This window comes from Petromyzon marinus, chromosome 16 (genome assembly GCF_048934315.1).
Source record: "Petromyzon marinus isolate PM22_M1 ecotype Great Lakes invasive population chromosome 16, UKy_Petmar_22M1.pri1.0, whole genome shotgun sequence".
In the NCBI taxonomy this organism is placed as follows: domain Eukaryota; kingdom Metazoa; phylum Chordata; class Hyperoartia; order Petromyzontiformes; family Petromyzontidae; genus Petromyzon; species Petromyzon marinus.
The window spans coordinates 4,277,442-4,298,620 of NC_133682.1; the positions used below are offsets into that span (position 1 = coordinate 4,277,442).

General features: G+C 42.0%; 1 protein-coding gene across 2 annotated transcripts in view; it reads left to right on the plus strand.

The window, feature by feature from the left end:
* Positions 1-20,058, plus strand: part of C16H4orf33 (chromosome 16 C4orf33 homolog) — a 41,887-nt gene extending 21,829 nt beyond the window's left edge. The window contains exon 6 of one of the 2 annotated variants that reach the window (XM_032955031.2): positions 16,416-20,058. In XM_032955031.2, coding sequence (XP_032810922.2) covers positions 16,416-16,593 — 178 coding nt within the window. In that variant the 3' untranslated portion in view covers positions 16,594-20,058. The remainder of the gene's footprint in view (positions 1-16,415) is intronic. The other variant, XM_032955035.2, reaches the window with a different exon arrangement.
* Positions 20,059-21,179: the final 1,121 nt, after the last annotated feature.

Genomic DNA, 21,179 nt, shown 5'->3' on the forward strand with positions numbered 1-21,179 from the left:
TCCAAAATACTGTACATTTGCATTTACTCGAGATCACCAGACTGTGAGAACGTCTTGTAGATACTGAGCAACAGAAGAAACCGTCACAAGGCTCTATAAAACAGCACACTGCCAAAACGTTGGCCCAGAGCGTTTATTTTGCTTTATCTGCCTGTCCAATGCCATCACTCCCCACCTCCCTCCAGCCACCTTAGCCCACTGGTAAGCAGCAAACCCTCTCTGTGCCAGAAACAATACAACTCACAGCCCTTGCTGCTCTCTTTTGGCACTGCTGTTGTTTCCCATTCCAGTAATAACACTGTCATAATTCTGCATTCATTTTTCCTTCAGGATTTTTTTTTAAATAAGTTCCTCTACACACACACTTTACTTTCCCAACCATTAATTTGCACTTAGGCAGCTGATGTGAGTGAGTGGAATCTTACCAGACCCTTGTAGAATACATTCTGCATCCCCCAAATACGAACACAATCCAGAATTTTCAACGGATTAAAATCGTTGACGCTTATTAATCTTTTTTTTTGCTTTCATAACACTTAAAACATTTCTTCGTGATTAGTGAAACATCGTAGACTTGGCTTTTCACCTAAATAAACCAGACACACAAAGCGCATGGAATATTTAGCGTATAGTAACTTGTGTAATCTCATTGGATGATCTTATAAGTAATCAGATTCTCATTCCATGTTGAAGCATTTTTGTTTCCAAGTATATAAAGCAATGCCGGAGGCCTAGATGGAAAAGCTTAGTAAATACGTTTCCATATTGTTGTGTATGGCATGTAATGATATGTGCGGGACATATCCTAAGAGAGTCAACTTCTGAAGATGGCATGGAATGTAAGCATCTATCATGGGCCCCATCCTTCCGTTATGAGGATGACATGAGATAGATGGATAGTGTTATACACCACTTCAATTATTTTATTCAGTTTTTCTATAATTGTTGTGCATGGACATAATGAGCTCTGCCCTCCTGTAACTCTTTCATTCGGTTGTTTTTAAGTGTGCATTAGCACTTGATTCCGACATTGTCAACCTCTCAATGTCCTTCAAAGCCTCAAATCAGAGGTTCATTTTGTTCATGACTAGCAAATTACCTCCTCCAAAAGGTCACATATTTTCACACTTGGAGCTAAACAGCAGTGAATTATTTTGCAACCATTCATTTCATTTTTTTGTGATTTCGTGCAATTACTACTGGTTGGCAAGGTCTTCATCCAACAGTGGATACACCATGGCTAACGATGATGGCTGGTCAGTAACTAAACTCACTAAGAATTTGGTAAATTGATAAATTATATTTCAGTTGCCATGACATTTACTGAAACAAACAATGAAATCATTGGGAACTAAATATTAAAAACCTTAAATATAATATTCTTGCATTGCGTAAATGTAAACACATATGTCAAATGCACAAGGAAATGCATACATACAGTAATGATAACATCAATACCTAAATGCATAGCATTTATCGTGAGGGGAGGTCTAGATATAATCGTAGGTACGTCATGATGACATTTGTAATGCAGTTCATGCAGAAAAAAATATATATTTTGCTTGGCCACAATCAATGTGACGAAGGCAGAGTGATACATCATGCGACTCTGCTTCCCCAGCATGCAGTCTGGTTCACAACTCGACATTATCTGTCCCATACTACACAAATGCTCTATATATGTTTTAATATATATAACACTTCCAGTAGAATCTAATATATTGCGACCTTGAGTAATGCATAAAAAAATGTTACATTCTGTAACACCTATTTTTATTAACATGGTCTCATGCGGTGGAATTCTTGGAGTCTTTTTTCTCAGCCGCCTTCACCTTTAGCCAGTAAATATTAACGCCTGCAGGGACGTATGCAGATCCACAACGTAAAGACTTATTCCCATGAAAGTCCAAAGGTTAGGGAAAGTGTCAGCCAGTGGATATCTTTCCTTTATACATTATGAGCTCCAGCCCGAACACGATTCAAAACTGAAATATTATACTCGGTTCTTTATTGGGTTGAAGAAACAATGTGCGGCCAAAACACCGGTGCAAAAGCACTGAATCCGTTTGCATTACTTACAATAAATAAAAAATGAACGTTTGGTCTAAGTTATTGGGATGCTGCTGTGGTGTTCGGGTGAACACACCTGACTTGCAATTCAGAGGTCGCTCGTTCAATCTTTGGGTGCAGCAGTTGAAACAAATGCCAAGTTTATTAAATCCCTCGCTAATGTTGTCCCAGCAGTATGAATTGGTACACCGCGATTAGTTGCTCCGGCTGATTGCATGCGGTGGGGTTAAAGTGTGGTTCCTTGCACCACTTCCAAGACCTCCAGTCAGTGTGGGAGAGTTGATCACCAAAATACCCTCTACCCTCTTGAACTTCCACCGGTGCGGCGTGAGCAATCAATTTCAGGGCTGTGTCGTTACCTTTTTCACCTTTACCTATGTGGCCATTGAGGTCAAGGTTAATAGGTTAACGCCGTCACATCTATCAATGCCACCAGATATCACCCACCACTTCCTTCCTGATTCTAGAATTTCTCAGCTATTGCAAGGTTGCCATTTGACCTCCAAGGTCTGTTCTTTATAGCATCGCTCAACCAGGCTGATCTTTGTCTTGGTCACAAACCTCGAGGTGTCAGCTCCAACGGATAGCTCAGTAACCTGCCCCTCGCCAGTCCTGATGGATATTATAAAGATTAAAAGAAAAAAGTTATTTAAATTGTTGTAGCCTACAATTAAATATTGATGTCAAGAAAATATATTTCCATCCAAAAGGTAACATTTTATGAGTTAGAATTTAAGAGATGAGCAAGAAGGTGACAGTGGGAACCGTCTCAGACAAGCTGGACAATAGCCGACTCATATGGCTCAGACATGTCACTTCGGGACATCTCTTCCTAGAGAGGATATGAAGGAATGTGGAGTTGACGTGGAGATAGGATGTAAATGAGTAGAGACAGAGCATCTGGAAAGCATGCAGAGCCCCAAATGAATGGGAAAATGTCAGGAAGGAGATACTAGTTCATAAATAAAAATCAACCATCCATAATAGTAGTCCCAATATTCTTATGAGATGCACATAGACATTACATTGTCAAAGGAGCAGAGTATTTTTCACCTTGATTATAATGTCCAGTTCAATTGGCCAAAATTTGTTCTGTGCACATTCTTAATGATGAAGTCATTTTAATCAGTCATCCCTCTTACTATAAACACGAATAATGGAATTAATACATTTATATATAATTACAAGCTGTAATCTAGTATTCCTTTGTCATGGTATTGCCATGGAGATCATCTGTTTAAACATAAAAAAACACAAAAAGGTTAATTAACTAATTAAAAATGTACCGTATATTATAATTCTCTATATACACCCATTCATTCAATAGCCTTATTTGGCGAGCAACTTCTACCACATTTTGAAAAAGAAAAATAATAGGTGGCATTTGTAGCCCTGTAGTTGTTGATCTGGCCACATGTTGTTTTAAATTATAAACAGATTTACGGAGGAACAATTAAATTTTACGTGCATTAATTAGATGTGAAAAGCCTGCCTTCACAACGTACTTTTTTCCATTTGAATGTTTACACATTTGGATCTAAACCAAAGCCCATCGCTCGAACACCTGGCACAGCGGGAGCATCGCAGCATTGGGATTCCACATGTTGTGAGCGGCAATCCTGCGGAAGTGTGCCTCAGCGTCTTTAAGAGGCCTGCAGAATGATTAGGTACCAGCTGTCCCCTCCAACTTGGCTTGGCACTCACCACAAAAAGAAACAGCCTGGCGAGCTGCCGGTGGCTGACCTGGCTAAATGGTCGCTAAGGGGGAAGAAAAAACAATGCTGAAGTCTTTAGTAGCTAATGGTATCGCAAAGGTCCAGTGGTCATAAACCACCAACACGCGTGGTGCTCACAATTTCAACCTCTTTGTGTGCCCATCATAATTTTATGCCCGAGGGAATAGGTTGGGTGAGGGTAGAGAGATTTATGTAATTAAAACAAGTATAAAATTACTGCAGCCCTGGTCACCTGAGAGCCTGGTCCATAGGTCACCCAGTATAAACAAAAACCAATCTGAACCAATCACACTCACGCTCCCCAACCACTCAAAATTCACTCTCCCATGGCAATACCCCATTGATTGTAAACCCATGTCACCCAAGGATCAAACAGTGATTCTGATGATTAGCACTCCTTCTTAGTAGAACAAAAATAATAAGTATGCCTTGTAGTACAAAATAACTCCCTACGCAGATGCTACATATTAAAAAAAAACATTTTATTATGTTAGCTGATTATATTAACTAAACAAGGTGGTCATCTAGGATGGCTTGTGACGTTTCTCCTGCTACTCTTGGAATCTTCAGTCAGTTTTTTTTTATTTTTACTAATTTGATGTAAATTCCATCAGCATTATTTTCTTTATTAAGCTGACAAGACGTGAATCTGCATCTACGCAATATAATGTTTTTTTTTAATTGACAACTGAAGCCCCCATTAACCGTCAACAATTTTCACGAAAGTTTTAAGGTAAAACTGCATACATTTAAAAGTGAAACGTTATACCAAATGACAACCTTAGCCTTTAATTTGACACCAAAGTTGTGATGGCAGTGTTTGTGGTTGCGGAGACGATAGGGATACAGAGACATACATATGTCTACATATGACGAGATCCAAAATTATCAATTTAAAAACATTGTAGAATGCATGTAAAATGAAAAAAAAGTGACAATTAAAAACGTTAGCAGAGCCAACCTTACTTTCCAATTCATTAAATGTTATTTACAATTGCGTCTATTAATTTTAAATCCTGAGTATCGAATACTCTTGGAAAACGACTAGATGTAGTGTACACATTTTAAGCCGCAGGTGTACAAAATGTAAATTGACAACCCTCTAATAGTGCCAAAATGCTATATTTTAATTTGGAGCGCTGCTCTTTGAATTACCTCTATTCCACCAGCATTTATGTGTCTGGAATGCTGCAAATTCCACAAAATCCATAACACCAGGGCACCGAGAGACCACATGTGGCCAGAAAATGCCGATCATCAAGAAAATCAAAACACCACAAGTTATTTCATTTTAGTCACCCGCATGAAACCATTGGCATTATTTTGTAATATTGCACCTGATTACAACACCAGGTGCGATATGCCGCAACGCATCAACGGTGCTTGTGCACGTCTTCCGAAGCTTCTGACAAATGCACATCGCGAGCGTAAGAAGACGAGAGAAAAAAAAATGTGCTTGTAAAAAATACTGATGGAGAAGCCATGCGTTCCTCACGGATCAAGATTTTAAGCAAACGTTGGGAGCATTTCATTACCCGTGCATCAACTGAACCAGTAGCCATGCTCAGGAGCATTGGCATTTTGGAAACGTCGTGAGAATATTATTGTGTTAATTTTGGAAACGTCGTGAGAATATTATTGTGTTATTTTATTTTATCAATTTATAATTTTATTCCCATTCTACGTGACTTTACCGAAAGAACCATAGAAGATGAATCCTTGCAGTCACGAAAGCTTTAAATCGAAATTTTGGAGGCTGATATATAAAGCGTACACAATTTACCAATGCAAATATATTATGAAGGCGTTTTCGGATTAATGTGAAATTATGAAACTCGGGCCTAGGTATGAACTTTCTGATGATCCAGGAAAGTACTTTTGTTTTGGTTTGATAATAAAAACAGGACGTCACAGAAAGGGACATCGCTTCCAAGGTGTGACGTCTGAACCTTGCCCGCCAAGTGCCATCACGTTTCCTGAATTTATTATACTTTTTAACATTTCACATTTAAATTATTGGTTTACTTTTGTAACTTTATGTTAATATATTAAGTTAGGTGATAAATTTAAAAAAAGTATGACCTTTAGTGCATAAACAATGAAAATTATTAAAATGTAATACATTTAAATAAGAAAAACATTTGGAATTTTGGCATGAAAATCAAAAAATCTGACATCCAAAAAAATGAAACCTGAACTCTTCCTCAATACATGTACGCATTGTACATTTATATGGATTGCCAACAAAGTTTGAGAAATTGTGGGGAAAAGAACATTGGACTAATAATAAAATAGCATGAGAACATTAATGTTAGGGGATTAGTTTTTGTTTAAGTGTGAGTGCGATTTCAATATCTAATCCCCAAAACTTTTTGACTTATTTTTCTACACATATTTGCCATGCTGTGCATCATGTGTGCTATTGACACATACATATACACGATACTTTGCTGTTTTTTCCTGGATTTTTATGTTGCGTGTAGTCGCTTTAAGATGTTTTCTTGTTCATGTTGTTGTTTGTTGCGGTTGCACCCGAGTCAAGAGCCGCATGGCTCACAGGGCTATACCTAATTAATGAAATTGAAACTGAAAACTGAAACATAATAAACACAAATTGCCTTAGCTTTTTCAGCCCATCAAGGCAAACAAATGGACAGCATTCACCTCGTTTTGTCTGATAGGAGTATAGTTGTTAGACATGTCGACTTTTCACTACGACTGCGTACATTTTCGCGGTAGTGCTGTAGAACTTTTCCATGTGTTCACTGGTTTCCGCACGTGTTGCTTGGCACGATGTCCGATGTTTCACTCCGCACGGTGGGCGAACTGAGCTCAATTCAGTTCCTCAAGAAGTCCCTACCTCGCTCGTGCAGCGGAATGCCCGCACGTCGTGCTGCAACAACACGTGGTAAAACCTGAAAAAACACATCTTAGAGCTAAAATATTCATTATTTATCTCCCTACAAACAAAAGCCAAGAGAGGCTGTCCTGGCCTGGCACGCGTTATGAATTGTCCCACAGCCTGATGTGAAATTGGCCGCAATAGAAACACCGAGGGCCTCGTTTACACGGCTAGCAGGAACCCTGCTGGCATGGTTCTCGCACTCGGCTGGATCCATGAGCTCTCCTCGTTCCCATGGCAATCATACCAAGGGGAACTCAGGACCCCCCCCCCACTCAGGTTCGCTTATTAATCCCTTCCCACACGCTGAGCGCTTTAGAGCTGCGCCAACCCTGGAACCAGATGTGACATCACGGGGTCAATGTGGAACGATGTGCTGTGATGTCTTAACTTATCCGCAGTGTTAGTGTCCAAAATTGCATGGAATTACATCAATAATTAAGGTGCCACGGTGGCGAGATGTTAACTACCTTGCCTGGTATACAGGAGGCTGTGCGTTCAATCCCGACCCTGACGCCTGTATATTTGGAGTTTGCATGTTCTCCCCGTAGTCGTGTGGATTTTTCTCCGTGTCCTCCGGTGTTAACTTCCACATTTAGAAACATGCGTTTAGAGTATTTGGCTGCTATAAATGTCCACGTGACAAGCCCTTTCGTTGGGCTTTCAATTGTGGCCTGTTCACCTCTCAAAAAAGCTATATATCTCAGTGGGCCTTACCTAGTAAAACAAGAATATTTGTTTGAAAAAATAGTTACAAATAATATATTCTCCTTCGTGAGACTACTAGGAAGACATTGGGACGGAGTGAGGGAGATAATGGGCAAGAAGCTTTGAGGCTCAAATGGATTGCCACCTCTGAAGCACAAAAGAAACGGACCATATGACGGGAATAATAATATCTCACAATTCCAGAAGAGGGAATAACTAAATGCTAATGTATTGTCTTTGAATAAGTGGTGTACATGTTTTTTTTTTCCCTGGGAAGATATATTTTCAGATTTTCCAGCACAGCTACTTAAAAAAGAGGATATTTCGTGAAAACTGGGGACAGGTGGCAACTGTAGGCTCCGAGAGCAAAGGGACATTATCTTGAGCGGTAACGCTGTTCCTGGACCAACATGGGGCTATGTATGGGATGGGCTAGCAGAGCCAAATTCTCAGTGGTTGTTGAAAAAAGATGCCAATTCATCCTCACTTTGAAGATCATTTGTAAATCTTACATGCAGTATAAACAATGATGATGATTTAGAATTCACGTTCCATTTACAATGATTGACAAAATAAACTACAAGAAAGTGTGGTTCTTTTGGTAAAGTCACGTAGGTAGAAAAATAATACCTACGTGACTTTACTGAAAGAACCAAAGAGTATGGATTCCTGCAGTCACGAAAGCTTCAAATCAAGATTGTGAAGGGGCAGTTCATTATAAAAACAAAGCTGGCCTAGAAAACCTGCATTGACTCGGTTTGAAGTCATTATTGCACAACATAAGACAAACGTGGCATTGGTATTGTTATCTTGGGCAGATAATGACACCTTAAACAGTAGGCTGGACCATAGATAGGTTCATTAACCCACACGAAAGGAAGATACAATTTTATACTGGTAGGAACCTCCTGGTTACACCAGCCCACAGGGGATTATTGTGTCCGTCCGTCCGTCGTGCATCCAAAAATGGGAGGGGTGGGGCTGGGTGGAGAGGGGAGGGTGGGGAGAGGCTGGGTGGGGAGGGAGGGGCTGGGTGGGCAGGGGAGGGTGGGGAGGGGCTGGGTGGGGAGGGTGGGGCTGGGTGGGGAGGGTAGGGAGGGGCTGGGTGGGGAGGGTGGGGCTGGGTGGGGGGTGGGTGGGGAGGGGCTGGTCACCCCGTGGTGCCCTTATAAAATTCAACGTGTAACCTACTCACGCCGGCTTGTGCCCGCCCTCACAGTCGGGCATATTTGCGGAATACACCACGTGGTGCCGCCTTTGACCCTGGCCATTGACCGAGCAACCCAACGTTCCTACCAGCTCCCTCCGCAGGAATGTGTTAAACTGGGTCAAGGATGAGAAATACAATGAATGTTTCTACAGGAAACCAATGTGTTCACGCCTTTTAAGCTCACTGCTTTTGCAAATAGCTATTACTTCATTATTTAACTTCTAAAATAAAATAAAAATCTTTACTGATAGGATCAAAACAAAATCAAAACAAGGTTAAATGACATAGACTACATTTAACATTCTGAAGTGAAATACAAATCGATATTTTATTAATCTCTATGCCAGGGATGCTATTGTAAAATGCATTTTGAATCATTGTAATGTTACCTTATTTTATTGCTTTACTGGTAATAAAAAAAACAATAATACGTAGTTTAAGGAACTATGGGTCACAGGTGGCATAATCACGATTAGTTTATTGGTAATAAAAGCTGCTACTGTAGTGAACATTGGATGTAAGCGGTCTTCAGTCATGCCCCGGCATGGCTTGAAGTCCTTTGGCCACAGCATTTGAAACACATTTTCCAGTGCATAAATAGGGCAATGTGATCATAAATCTGCCAATTTTCTGAGAAAAAAAGGTCACCGCATCGATTTCATCTCTTTGCCGGTGTTCAAAAAAGAAAATGTGTAAATTTTACACAAGTCTTATCATTTATTTTTAAAGTGATACTTAAAATAACTTTTAAGACGAGGCTAGAATGTGAGCATATAGTACAATTGTATCATCTATTAATATTTTATCATCCCCTTTACAGTATTAACCTTTCTAGCAGCATCAATAACTCCTTCAACAGCAACAATAAAAATCTAAACAAATACACACACGGGGCAGTACCGTAATGGTTAGCACACTAGAAATTGAAATCCAAAAGTCACCGGTTCAATCTCCCAGTGTGATAATTAAAACGTGGCCAATATTCTTAAATCACATTGCTTCTATCACCCCAGCGGCATACATGCGTACACCACAGGTCATGCTTTGTGGAGCAAAGTGTGGGTATTCACAACCATTTCAAAGATCTCCGGTCAGCCGGGACAAGTGTGGGTATTCACAACCATTTCAGAGATCTCCGGTCAGCCAGGACAAATGGTCCCAATACCCTCGAGAACTTCTCTCCAGAGCTCTCTCCAGCGGAAGCCAATAAGCCAGCAATTGTGAGGCCCAAACAATTGCAGAGCTGCACCTTTACTCAGATACACCCATAAATTACATACACACGTTACACAAATGTACACAAGTGCGCAGCCCATACTGGTAACACATGTTGTGCTGCCTCTACCACCATGAACGAGAATCGGGTTGAGAGAACGGTGGGGGGGTGGGTAGGCAGGGTGGAGGGCTGCCATCCCCTTCAGGCACAAAAAAAATCAGACGCACTGCATCCCAAGTTTCTCATTTCCGAGTTGTGGCTGACTTACAACTTACAAGGAGAGGTTTGATGGCACCCACCTACGCATGCACGCAGCGCCATGAGAGTAGCTCCTGCACATTTTACAGGACGTTATAAAAATGGAATTTACGCCAATAATGTAAAAATGTGTTGCAGGCCGCAGCTGTAGCGCGAACAGCGGGGAGGTTTTTCCCTCTTTCTTGTATTCAATATTTATTTGAGTTCGCTTTTTTTTTCTTCCAGTTACGTTTTATACGTTAAGAGATTTTTTTTTCCCTCTTTCACAAATTGATTTTTAAATAGGAATTACCGTGATCACAAGCTTAAAATCAGTATAGCTGGGACCTTGCTTGGTATTGGTAAATGTGCTCATTTCGGCACAGAATCACAAAGATCAATTTTGCGATTATTGCACTAATGAGAGACCCGTGTATGTTCACACATTTTCATAGAATGCACATTATATCGTTGAACCCTTCCCTTTTCCAAGCAGTAGAGGTACGATATGGCTTCGTATTGATGATAACGTCCTCACAAGTAAAAAAAAACACTTTATAACGCAGCACTTCCACGGTTGTGGAATTAGTTGAGTTTTAAGATATATTGTAGGTATTTAAGATTCATACCTGGAAGCCTATTTTTTGCTTTGTTTTAAGCGATGAGTATAGCTTTACTGTTTATACCGTCACATTGCTCGTTTGAGCCAAGCAGTGCGCGTACCGTGTAGGAGGAGCTAGGTTACATGTATACAGTCTACAAATGCAGGCTTTATTTTTCCAACGGGGGTTTTTTTTGTGTGTGTGTGTGAAACACTGCCAATGCGTGCCACAGGAATACGTTCTGTTTTAACGTTTAAGGGTGCACGATGCCTGCAGGCGGTGACTTGAAGTTCTGTAAACACAGAGAAGGCCCTGCGAAGACATCTTGATGAAGCTGTGTTTTAGCAAATAAATTTTGCATGCCCCGTTTATTTTAAATTCTGAGAGGCACTTCCTGCCGTTATTAGGCCGTCATGCAAGCTCCTTTTGACAAAAAAGTGGCCATTTCACCACACACAGCATGCCTTTCCTAAAGTCCTTCGCATCCAGTACATTCAACAAAAGTGCTCAGGAAGAGTTATTCCAATTGAGCAGGTATCTGGGACTTTAACAAACTTTATAAGTCGTGGAAGAGTCCTGAGTTGTGCAAACCCCATGGGATAGGGCTTTGGGAACACAGGAGCTGAGAGGAAAGATCCTCCCCCAAACTTTATATTTTGTGGAGAGACCTCTGCTTTTACAATTAACAGGCTTTTAAGGTCCCCTTATTTACATAACCCGTCTCCATGGCTACTTGCTTCTCCAAGTTAAATTTTCGTCCCACGTGCCCACCCACATGCCCTCCCTTTATCTCCTCTCAGTCTCTTCACAATCAACTCCCCATACATTTCCACGAAAATCCACCCCAGCCAGCCATTAATTATATATGTCCACATGATGAATGTCACTTTTGACAAGGTACTTAATGAGTCATTCATCCTTCTGCGAAGCAGGTGTGGTGTTTAAAGTGTGATTTTTTTTCGCTCATTTAGAATCAGCCATCAGCTTCAGGTAGCTGAATGAAAGATAAATAATTGACAGTGCTGGATCAAATGTCCAAGATGTTTCATTTCTATCATGACAATGGATGTCTTCCGTGACATTAAATTGTCATGGGACCCACCAAAAATTAGAAAATGATCTATCCCTGGGCCACCACCATGGATGTGTATAATGACATACACTGTCTGAATGTGAATTGTGTGGTTTAAAAAACAATCTAACAAATAACAAAGAGTGGCATCATCAGCATCAACAGCAGCCATGACCAATCCACTGCTAGATGAAGGCCTTCCTAATCCACCACCATTGGCCATTTCAACGGAGTGTAGTTTTGTGAAATCTGAATTATTGAACACATTGCAATTTGGGGAATTGAATTCATTTCACTGAAACCACAGTCAAGTCACCCTGAATTATTATTATTATGCTTGTTTACCCAGGAAAGCCTCGCTGGGTCTCATGACTCAGTTTTAGGAGGGTCCTATCCAGTGTATGCAGTGGGGTGTTAATTCTTGCTATGCATATTTTAATTGAGTAGTTTGTGGGTAATATTTCAAATGCACAAATTTAGACCACGATGCCGGCACACAATGGTTTACTCTTGCGAATGACGTCCATGAATCTTTAACGTCCACTGTGAAGCAGAACAGCACTAATTATTATTATTTTGCTTGGCCAGTACGCCCACAGTAATAACCAGGGTATCCGATGGATTCGAATTGTTAACCTTTGCAACAAGAGGCGAACGTTCTACATTAGATCTCGGAAGCTAAGCAGGTTAAGTCTGGTTAGTACTTGAATGGGAGTTTACTTGGGAATACCAAGTTTTGTAAGCTTGGGCTGCAGGTTGGCCAGGTGATGGCAGTATATAAATGGATTCTAGACTCTCTATGTGTGCAACTCTGAGTATTGGCTTCTCATGTTTTTTTATGGGTACTCAAATATTCTCCCATATGCCAAACACTAATTTATGGAATTGGCAAAACATGCCAATGCCTGAGCCTCCTGAAAAAAAATATTCCGAGGCTTTCCTGGGTAAATAAAAGTGATGGCAAGTATATTTATTTATTACAGTACTTGGCAGTCTAGGGAGGAGCGGTGATGCAGTGGTTTTGTGCACTATGCTATAAACCTGGTGACCTGAGTTCAAGTTCCGGCCATGATTAACATCAGTGGCGAATGATATATGAACTGGCTCTCGGCCCCTTTTTCACCAATGTGCACCGAACAGATTCGATAAGTAAGGTCAAACAATCCCCACGGCCAACACGTCATGGGGCAGGTCTTCATCCAGTCATGGATTGACATAGGATTGAAAATTATATTATTATGATTGTTATTGATAAGTCTGTGCCATAAATTCAGTGAAGGAGCTCACACAGCTGCAATGCATGCACCAATACGTTCAGGATGAGCTGACTGGCAGAATAGTACAATCATCTCTCTCACTCCTACCCGCCTCTGACACGTCTCATTGGATTGGGAGGGCGGTGAGGTTAAGCAAAGAGACCAGACTGAGATTACAAACTGCACATCAAACTATTTAAAAATCAACGTGGGGATACATCATATATATTTTTTAAAAGTTTTGCACATATTAAACATCGTACGAGTCGACTATGAACTTCTAAATGTTCTAAAAACGCACAACTAACCGCCATGGTAATAGAATGAAGATAATGTCAAAACGGCCGCATACCTCAAAGGCTCTGCGGTTGAACAGCATAGAACAAATCCACCTTCGGATCATTTTGAGTACAAATTGGTTGGAATTCAAGTAAAGTATAATATATGCTGCATATCAATGGAGAACGGCCAAGTACCCGCGCGCGTATATATGGAAAGCCTGCAGAATGAGTTAATCGGACCAAATTTGGCTTTTTTTTATGCGGAAGTGCGCAGCGCACAGAAGGCAGCTGTCAAAATGTATTTGACGCCCGGTTGGTACGTGCAGCAACGAGGGGCACCGCGCAGCAGGCCACCACAGATGCCCCAATGTGTCGCGCAGTTGCCAAATTAACTGCAACCATTTGATTCCATTGCGAGAGGTGGGGGTTGGAGGGGGGAATACGCTTCCCAAACAACATCTTCAACAAGTGTGCGATTCATTTCGACCACACAAAGAGGCCATCGTTATATTTAATTACTTACCAGCACATTTTTGCGTTTTCCAGTTCATCTGAATGAATGCTTAAATACAATCTTCACTCACCGAATGAACATTGGCTTATAATTAAATAAATGACTCGGTTTATAGCTCATTGACTGTTTTCATTACATGGCTGAGGAACTAAAGGGATCAAGAGTTGCGAGAAGATCCCAGAGATGTAAAAACAAAAGCCGATGTATATAAATTACGAGGCGATCGGGCGTACATGTACTCCCTAGTGTAGCCGTTTAAAAAACAATTCGAAATGTATAGTTCTGTAAATCACAGTGGCCGTTGGAAATAATAGACTTCGAGTAGGTAAGAACAGCAGCTCTGAACATGTATATCGTCTCAGTTTCTGTCTAAATACTATTAAAAGACTGAGAATTTCTGGGTGGACAAAAGCACGCCAGTGTTTAGCACTTCAATGGGGCTATAAAAATCAAAAGAATTCTGCTCCTGATTTTTTCCCCTCCCTTTTATTTGCGTGCAAGCACTGCCCATTAAAGCGCTTACAGAGACGTTAACGCGATTGAATCGGACATTGTGGGTTGGCAATCTTCCCGCATCCATCCAGGATCCCACAGACGACGCCGCCGCATTTAACTAATTAAACTCATGCCCAAAGTCATATTTCATCAAACAACTATCAAAGGAATAATTATCAGTAATTATCGTGATGGCTAGCCCGAGGGCCTAATACACCCCATATGAAAATACACACGTGGACACATGTGGCTGGTATTTCCATGAGGTGACTCGCAATAGGAATGGCTTTAATGATACACAAAAATAAAGCAACACAAACAGGGTTATACGGCAGAGTATACAAACATAGACGAAATTATATTCTTTACCGAAAGAACCAAGAATATGAATCCCTGCAGTCACGAAAGCTTTACATAAAAAAAATATAGACCAAATTACAATCATAGAAGCGAACATACAATCGGGGCTTCCACGCGCTCAACGAGCCAATATCCGGCTGCCAAATGACATCCATCGTGACTATTAAATAACCCTACCGTGATTGTAGCACTATGAAAACAATAAACGGGTAAGCAGGCGCAAACGCGCATCGAAAAATTGATTCAACCGATGTCCCCCGTTGTCGCCAGGAGAACGACTTCATTGAAAGCGAAAGAAACGAAGAGAATGGATTCCTGCAGTCACGCAAGATTGCAGCTCTCATGCCCAGTAGCGTGCAACAATCGTGACGGTTCGTTTAACATCGGACCTGTCTCCTGGCGAGACACCTCCTGGTGCCAGTGGCCGGGCAAGGAATACGATCATCTGTCTGACCCCCAACAACGAGCGATCTCTCCGCGGCGGCGGCGGCGGGGAGGGGGGCTTTAACCTCTACGTGGCGGACGCAGCTGCAGGTTTACCCGTTACCGGCATTGATTTGGTTCGGGGACGTCCCTGACCCAGGGTCTGCAAGGTTCGTCGGGAGCAAGTAAATTGTGGCCTTATTAGGCGCTCGCGGCTTGCGAGAGGAGCAGCGACGGTGATTGGTCGAGGCCGCGGTGATTGATGACTGTGATGACGGCACACAACAACATTTCAGCGATTTACAAAGAGGCAGATGTTTCCGAGCTATTAAAAAATGTCTTTCACTTAGAAGCAACTGAACAAAACATGTAATGTTTACGAGCCTTAGGTACTGTTCTTCTGGAACATATGGTCATGTTAGAATGCAATGTCTCGTGGATTGTGATTTAACATTGAAATGCTCCTCCCAACAGGTTATTAATACAAATAATTTAGCAATTTTTAGGATTACCACATTTTAATTGCCCCAATTAGCGACTGATTACAAAGTGAGTCGTGCACGATGAAAATTTTCAGAATTGAAATTTGTAAAAAAAAAAAATCAACGTTTTTTGTGATTGGCTACACTTCCAATTATTCGTGTTGTTGGATCAGCTTGTGATTTTGCATTGCGGAGTTTGGCAGCAAATGTAGCTAATCACGATGACGAGGATGGCGATGAGAAATAGGTTTGTAAAACGAATTCCTCGTGATAAAACCTTGGCAATCTATAGCTTTCTGAATTGCAAACTCGGAAACTTGGACTCAAGCTAAGAGACACATGTAAAATATAAATTGCATCTTGGACATGTTACTCCACATGTGTGTAAAAACAACTAAAACTCAAGCAAAACACGTTGGATGTTAATCGCAAACGAAATGACAACCTTTTGCTAAAATGTTAAGGATGGAGCCTGATTGATGGCAGATTATGCCAAACCAATTTGATGTTTGGGTCCATATGCAGAGCAGCACTGGCCAATGCCGATAACATTCAAAGCAAGCAGTGACGCTATTAAAATAACCTTCCTTGTTCTCGTTTTCGGCAAAGCTGATTTTTACTTGGAATTTGAATAATTAAACAACTTTCAAGCATGAAATATTTATATAATCCTGAGAAGTGGCATATTATAAAGAGCACAGTTCCTCACGTGCACATTAAGCGACCAAACAACAGAAACCTGCTGAACTGCGCACACACGCGCGTGCAAGTGAGTCCCGGACATGCAATGATCCGCACATCTCTTGCACACGAACGCCGTTGCTAACTCACACCGTGCGCCTTCATTTCAGTCTTGGATTCAACGCCTCGGGACCCACGAGGCCAAAGCTAAGGTCGAGGCCAAGAGCCACGAGGCGAAAGTGTTGCAAGGTTGAGGCCAGAACCTTGAGGCCAAGGTCAAGAGCTGAGACAACCTCCTCAAGCCAGCATGATTATGGCCGTGGACTGGACTTGAGAACTCAAGATTGATGTATATTAAAAGGTTAAGGTGCTGCCCGGCTATTGCTTGCTTGGTGGCGAGATGGTAACTACCCCGCCCGGTGTACAGGAGGTCGTGGGTTTGATCCCGACCCTGACGCCTGCTGTATATTTGGGGTTTGCGTGTTCTCTCTCCCCGTGGTTGTGTGGATTTTTCTTCGGGTAATCCGGTTTTTCTCTCCACATATAGAATCCACATCACGTGTTTAGATTTTTGGGCTGATAAAAAAAATTCCACATGATGATGAGCCACTTCGTGGCAACAAACACCTCTGGAGCTGCCACCGCATTCACTTCAGCAATTGCTGTGGCAAGGATTCTCACTCAAGGATTGGCCTACTAAGTCATTCTAGGCGCTGCAAAACCTACAGCTGACCTCGTAAGGCGCAAAAAGAATTGTCTCTCGAGACACAAAGGCCTATGTGTGTGCATGTGAGCTCTCATTTGTGGCCAGGTCGCTTCTAAAAAGAAGAGCTATATAGCTCAGCGGGCCTTACCTGGTAAAATAAAAAAAGAGTTTAATTTAGTTAATTCTGCCACTATTGGTGGAAGGGCCTTTCCGATCAAAAGTTCTAGAGAGCCCCTCTTAAGTGATACTTGCTCTACTATACTCTTTGGTTCTTTCGGTAAAGTCACGTACTGTAGGTAGAAAGAATAATAGATCACTGCTGAAGTAGTTGAGAGTTTACGTAGTGAGAGTTACCTCACCTGAGACAACTACAGCAAGGAAAACTGCTGAAGTAGTTTTTCTTGCTGTAGTTGTCTCACTTGATGACGATTGTTTGTGTTGCGATAGAAACGTCGTGATCTATTATTTGTTCTGCCTACGTGACTTTACCGAAAGAACCAAAGAGAATGGATTCCTGCAGTCACAAAAGCTTAAAAATCCACCTTGCTCTACTCTTCCACGCTGGTCAAACATTTTGGAACGAGGTGGGTGTACCCACACTTTACCCCACCACCCGCGACCATCCTGTCGATTGTGCTGTACCCATCTATACGGCTGGGTGAACAGATGTGGGGGGTGGGGGAGGTTTACAAAACTTGCCCATTGTTTAAACTGCCACGCCGGAAGATAAAATCAAACCCAGCAACCTCTGGATTGTAAATCCAGCGTGATAACCCTCATACCCCAGCAGCATTCACCGATTCCTACCTTTGTACACGACCATGCAGCTGTTGAATGTCTGTATGCAAATAATGTTTAGATTGCAAATAAACCTTTTCAACATTGTCCTGTGAACATTACCTTTTACGGCATCTGTGAATTCAAAGAAAAACGCGCACACGCGTCTGCAACACAAAGGACACATTTCCACTCTACTTACCATTTTGATTGCTGGCAGCAATGATACCTCTTCACGGGACAGACAAAAAACAAAGCCAATCAACGAAATTGCCCTTTGGCTGCGAACGAGGAGTGACTTCAGCTGCTGTCAACCTGTATACGCCACTCCACATCCCACCCTCCGGCCTGTGTGATGTATTGTCCGCAAATGCGTTCAGGCACTGCTTAAAGAGAAACACAACGACTTTCAGCGAAAGCTGAAGCAAAAAAAAAACCCTTGATTTGGTTATTTGACTATATATAATCGAGTGGAAATGCCTAAGGCTCAGAAAGCAAAACTAAAGCATCCTAACCAAACATAATGGAAAGACATGGACCAACATTTTAAAAGCATGGCACAATACCGCAGCGCTCAAGAGTGGAACTGCGTATTTTTTTCTTTACGGGTTTAAAAAAAGGGAGTGCTCTTTCGGATTGTCTTCGGTGGCAGGTGTCTGCCTATGCCTCTGGATACGGATTTTTCCACGCGGTTCTTAGCGTGCTCTTAGCTTTGCACTCGTGTCAAGTGTGTTTGCTGACAGGGTACTCAAAGGGCTGCAGGAGTCTGAACTCAGAGAGAGGGATGGGAGGAAAAACAAGGGGGGGGGGGTGAAAGGGGCACGTGTGAGCCCCTGCCGCTCCGTCAGTGTTCTTGACTATCTGCCATCGTGCCTTCTCGTGATGGTGTCCAACCCAAGGACACTCACTTTTCTCAACTGTCACTGCGACCTCTCCTCTGTTCTCGAGTCCACGCGCTGCCCGTTTTACGTCGGTGCAATTTCCCTTGCCATCGTGCACACTTCTAATATTTCTCATGTCTAATGCAATCCCGTTTTCTGTTATCCTTCTGGAAATTTCTCATATTTCTATTGCACTCGAATCGATCAGGCAACCCATCGAGTCACCTGCTGCTACGAAACCCCACGTGGAGTTCACTACTCTGCCTGGATTGGATCCACCGATGTTTACGTAAGAGTCAACGAAACATGGCCACATTCAATGGATGTCAAAATTAAATCGTGTTTCCTCCCGCATCAACCGTCGCAACCTTTCCACGAAATCTATTTGGCATATATCTAAGCTGCTACGAAGCATTAAGCCGGAGGGAAGTCGCCTGGCATATCTCAAGGGGTACATTTAAAGAGCTTGGATTAACTCACCGCATGCAAAAGCAGTCTTTTGTCGCTTCATTGGTGGGTTAATTGTGCACGAGGTCTAAATAGTTGAATCTGAACTCAAAGCTTTCTTGACTGCAGGAATTCATATTCTTGGGTCTTTCGGTAAAGTCACGTAGATAGGTTCAAAGAAAAGAACAAAAAAACTACGACGTTTCGGTCGCAACACGAAGTTGTTTATTCTTTAACTTAGATGTCCAGGGTGCTCCATTGGAGCTGACCATGGGGTGTATTGGTATGTGGCAGAGTTGCAGCGCAGAGACTTCTCTCTCTCTCTTTTTCGAGAGAGAGAGAGAGAATGCATTCGCAGGGATTGTTTTGTTTTTACAAGAACGCCCTTTTTGCGAGCTGGCAATATGGACAAAAGAACTATCCCACCGTAGACTACATAATTCCCTTTCACGTCAAGGGCGACGGGCAAAGGCACCGAGGGAGGACATCCCGGGGAACACGTGGGGATTTGCCAGACCAAACGACGGGGGCCAAGTCAAGGGCACCGCAGTACAAGTCGGGGAGGATCAAGAGCAGATGTAGGATGGTATGCATGGGTTAGCAGAACCCTTTACACTCCCTACGTTTTAAAAATTATGCGCAGACCCACCACGCGCAACACGCATGCGCGCGCGGTGCTTTGGCCGAAAATTACGGCGCTTTGCTACATGCACCAAAAGGGCTGTGTCCATGCAGAAAACCTCAGTCAGATCAGTCGGCGGAGGCTTAAATGCAGACGTTCCTTGCAACCCTGGTGGTCTGAGCTCATATTTGGCAGAGACAAATCCAAACTCGGGGGTGTGTGTGTGTGTTTTTTCTGTTTGTTTATTTATTTTAAGCTTTAATATGGCCAAAAGTTAAATCTATTATGTGTGTTTATTTAATAATTTTATTGCTTTCGTGTTTATATTTTTGAGTTTCGTGGCCAACTGTCTGAGTAATCGGCTGAAAACCCACGGTAGGTTTGTGCAATGTCTGGGCCACAGGAACTGCATTCGGCTGAAGGTTAACATTTTTTTATATATAGGAGGAAAAAAAAACCCTCTTCACCCAATTTACTATTCTGCTTTGGCATGCATTGATGGCAAAAATGTAGAGTTTCAGCTGATGGGACATCATGAAAGCTTTATGACGTCTCGATGAAAGTCCATCTGCCAAAACACAGACTTGCCAACGCACTCAAAGTACTTATCAGCATCATTTAATTCCCTAAAATTCTTTTTTTTTAATTCCACAGCCATCTGAGAGGTTGCTATGCAAGTGGCAGACATAAAAGCATAGGCGTAATTACAGCTACAATTACAATCTACTTGGTAGGGTACCCAGGGTATTTTCACAGAGTGCACAACACAAGTTGAACTGACGGCAAAAGTGTGGTGAACTGTCCTGTGCATTGCCTTTCTGTACATTCTGACGGGAGATTTTCTGATGTAAAAAAAACGTATTTGTCAACGCCGGCATCATGGAAAAGAGCTGCAAAATGTTGCACTTTTATAGCATCTTTTGGGACTATTTGGAATGAATAATTTAAACGTTACAAAATAGAGGGGGAATAGGAGCATTCGTGTATTCGCTCATAGAGGCAGCAGCTGTATGGTTTCATGAGTCACTATATAACTGTTATGTTTTATGACTCATGCTTATTAAATCGTTAATAAAAAGCACCCCAACTTGTTTAACGACTGTAAACCTCACACTGGTGCATAACAACAAAAACAAAACAAATCGTTATAAATGCGAAAACTTGATCGATCATGTAATATTAACTGTTTGGCTGTGGTGCATCAATCCCGGATTTATAGTCGTTTCAACTTAGGCATACTGTTACGTTCCGCAGAGGTACAACGTAACAACCCTTTCTGCCTACTTTAAGGCATACTGGCAGCGTATCAGGCAACCTCCAGACAAGTGACTGCACTAAAAGTTGGGATCACATATTGTAACACTTGCGCGATGGACGTCATCAGCAAAGCATCTGACCGTTCTGAGATCACCAGCGGGGCCTGAATTTTAAACAGGAGAGTTTAAAAAATGGTTTTACTCCTTTCTTCTTGCGTGCTGCGTGCCGGTCACATTTGGTTACC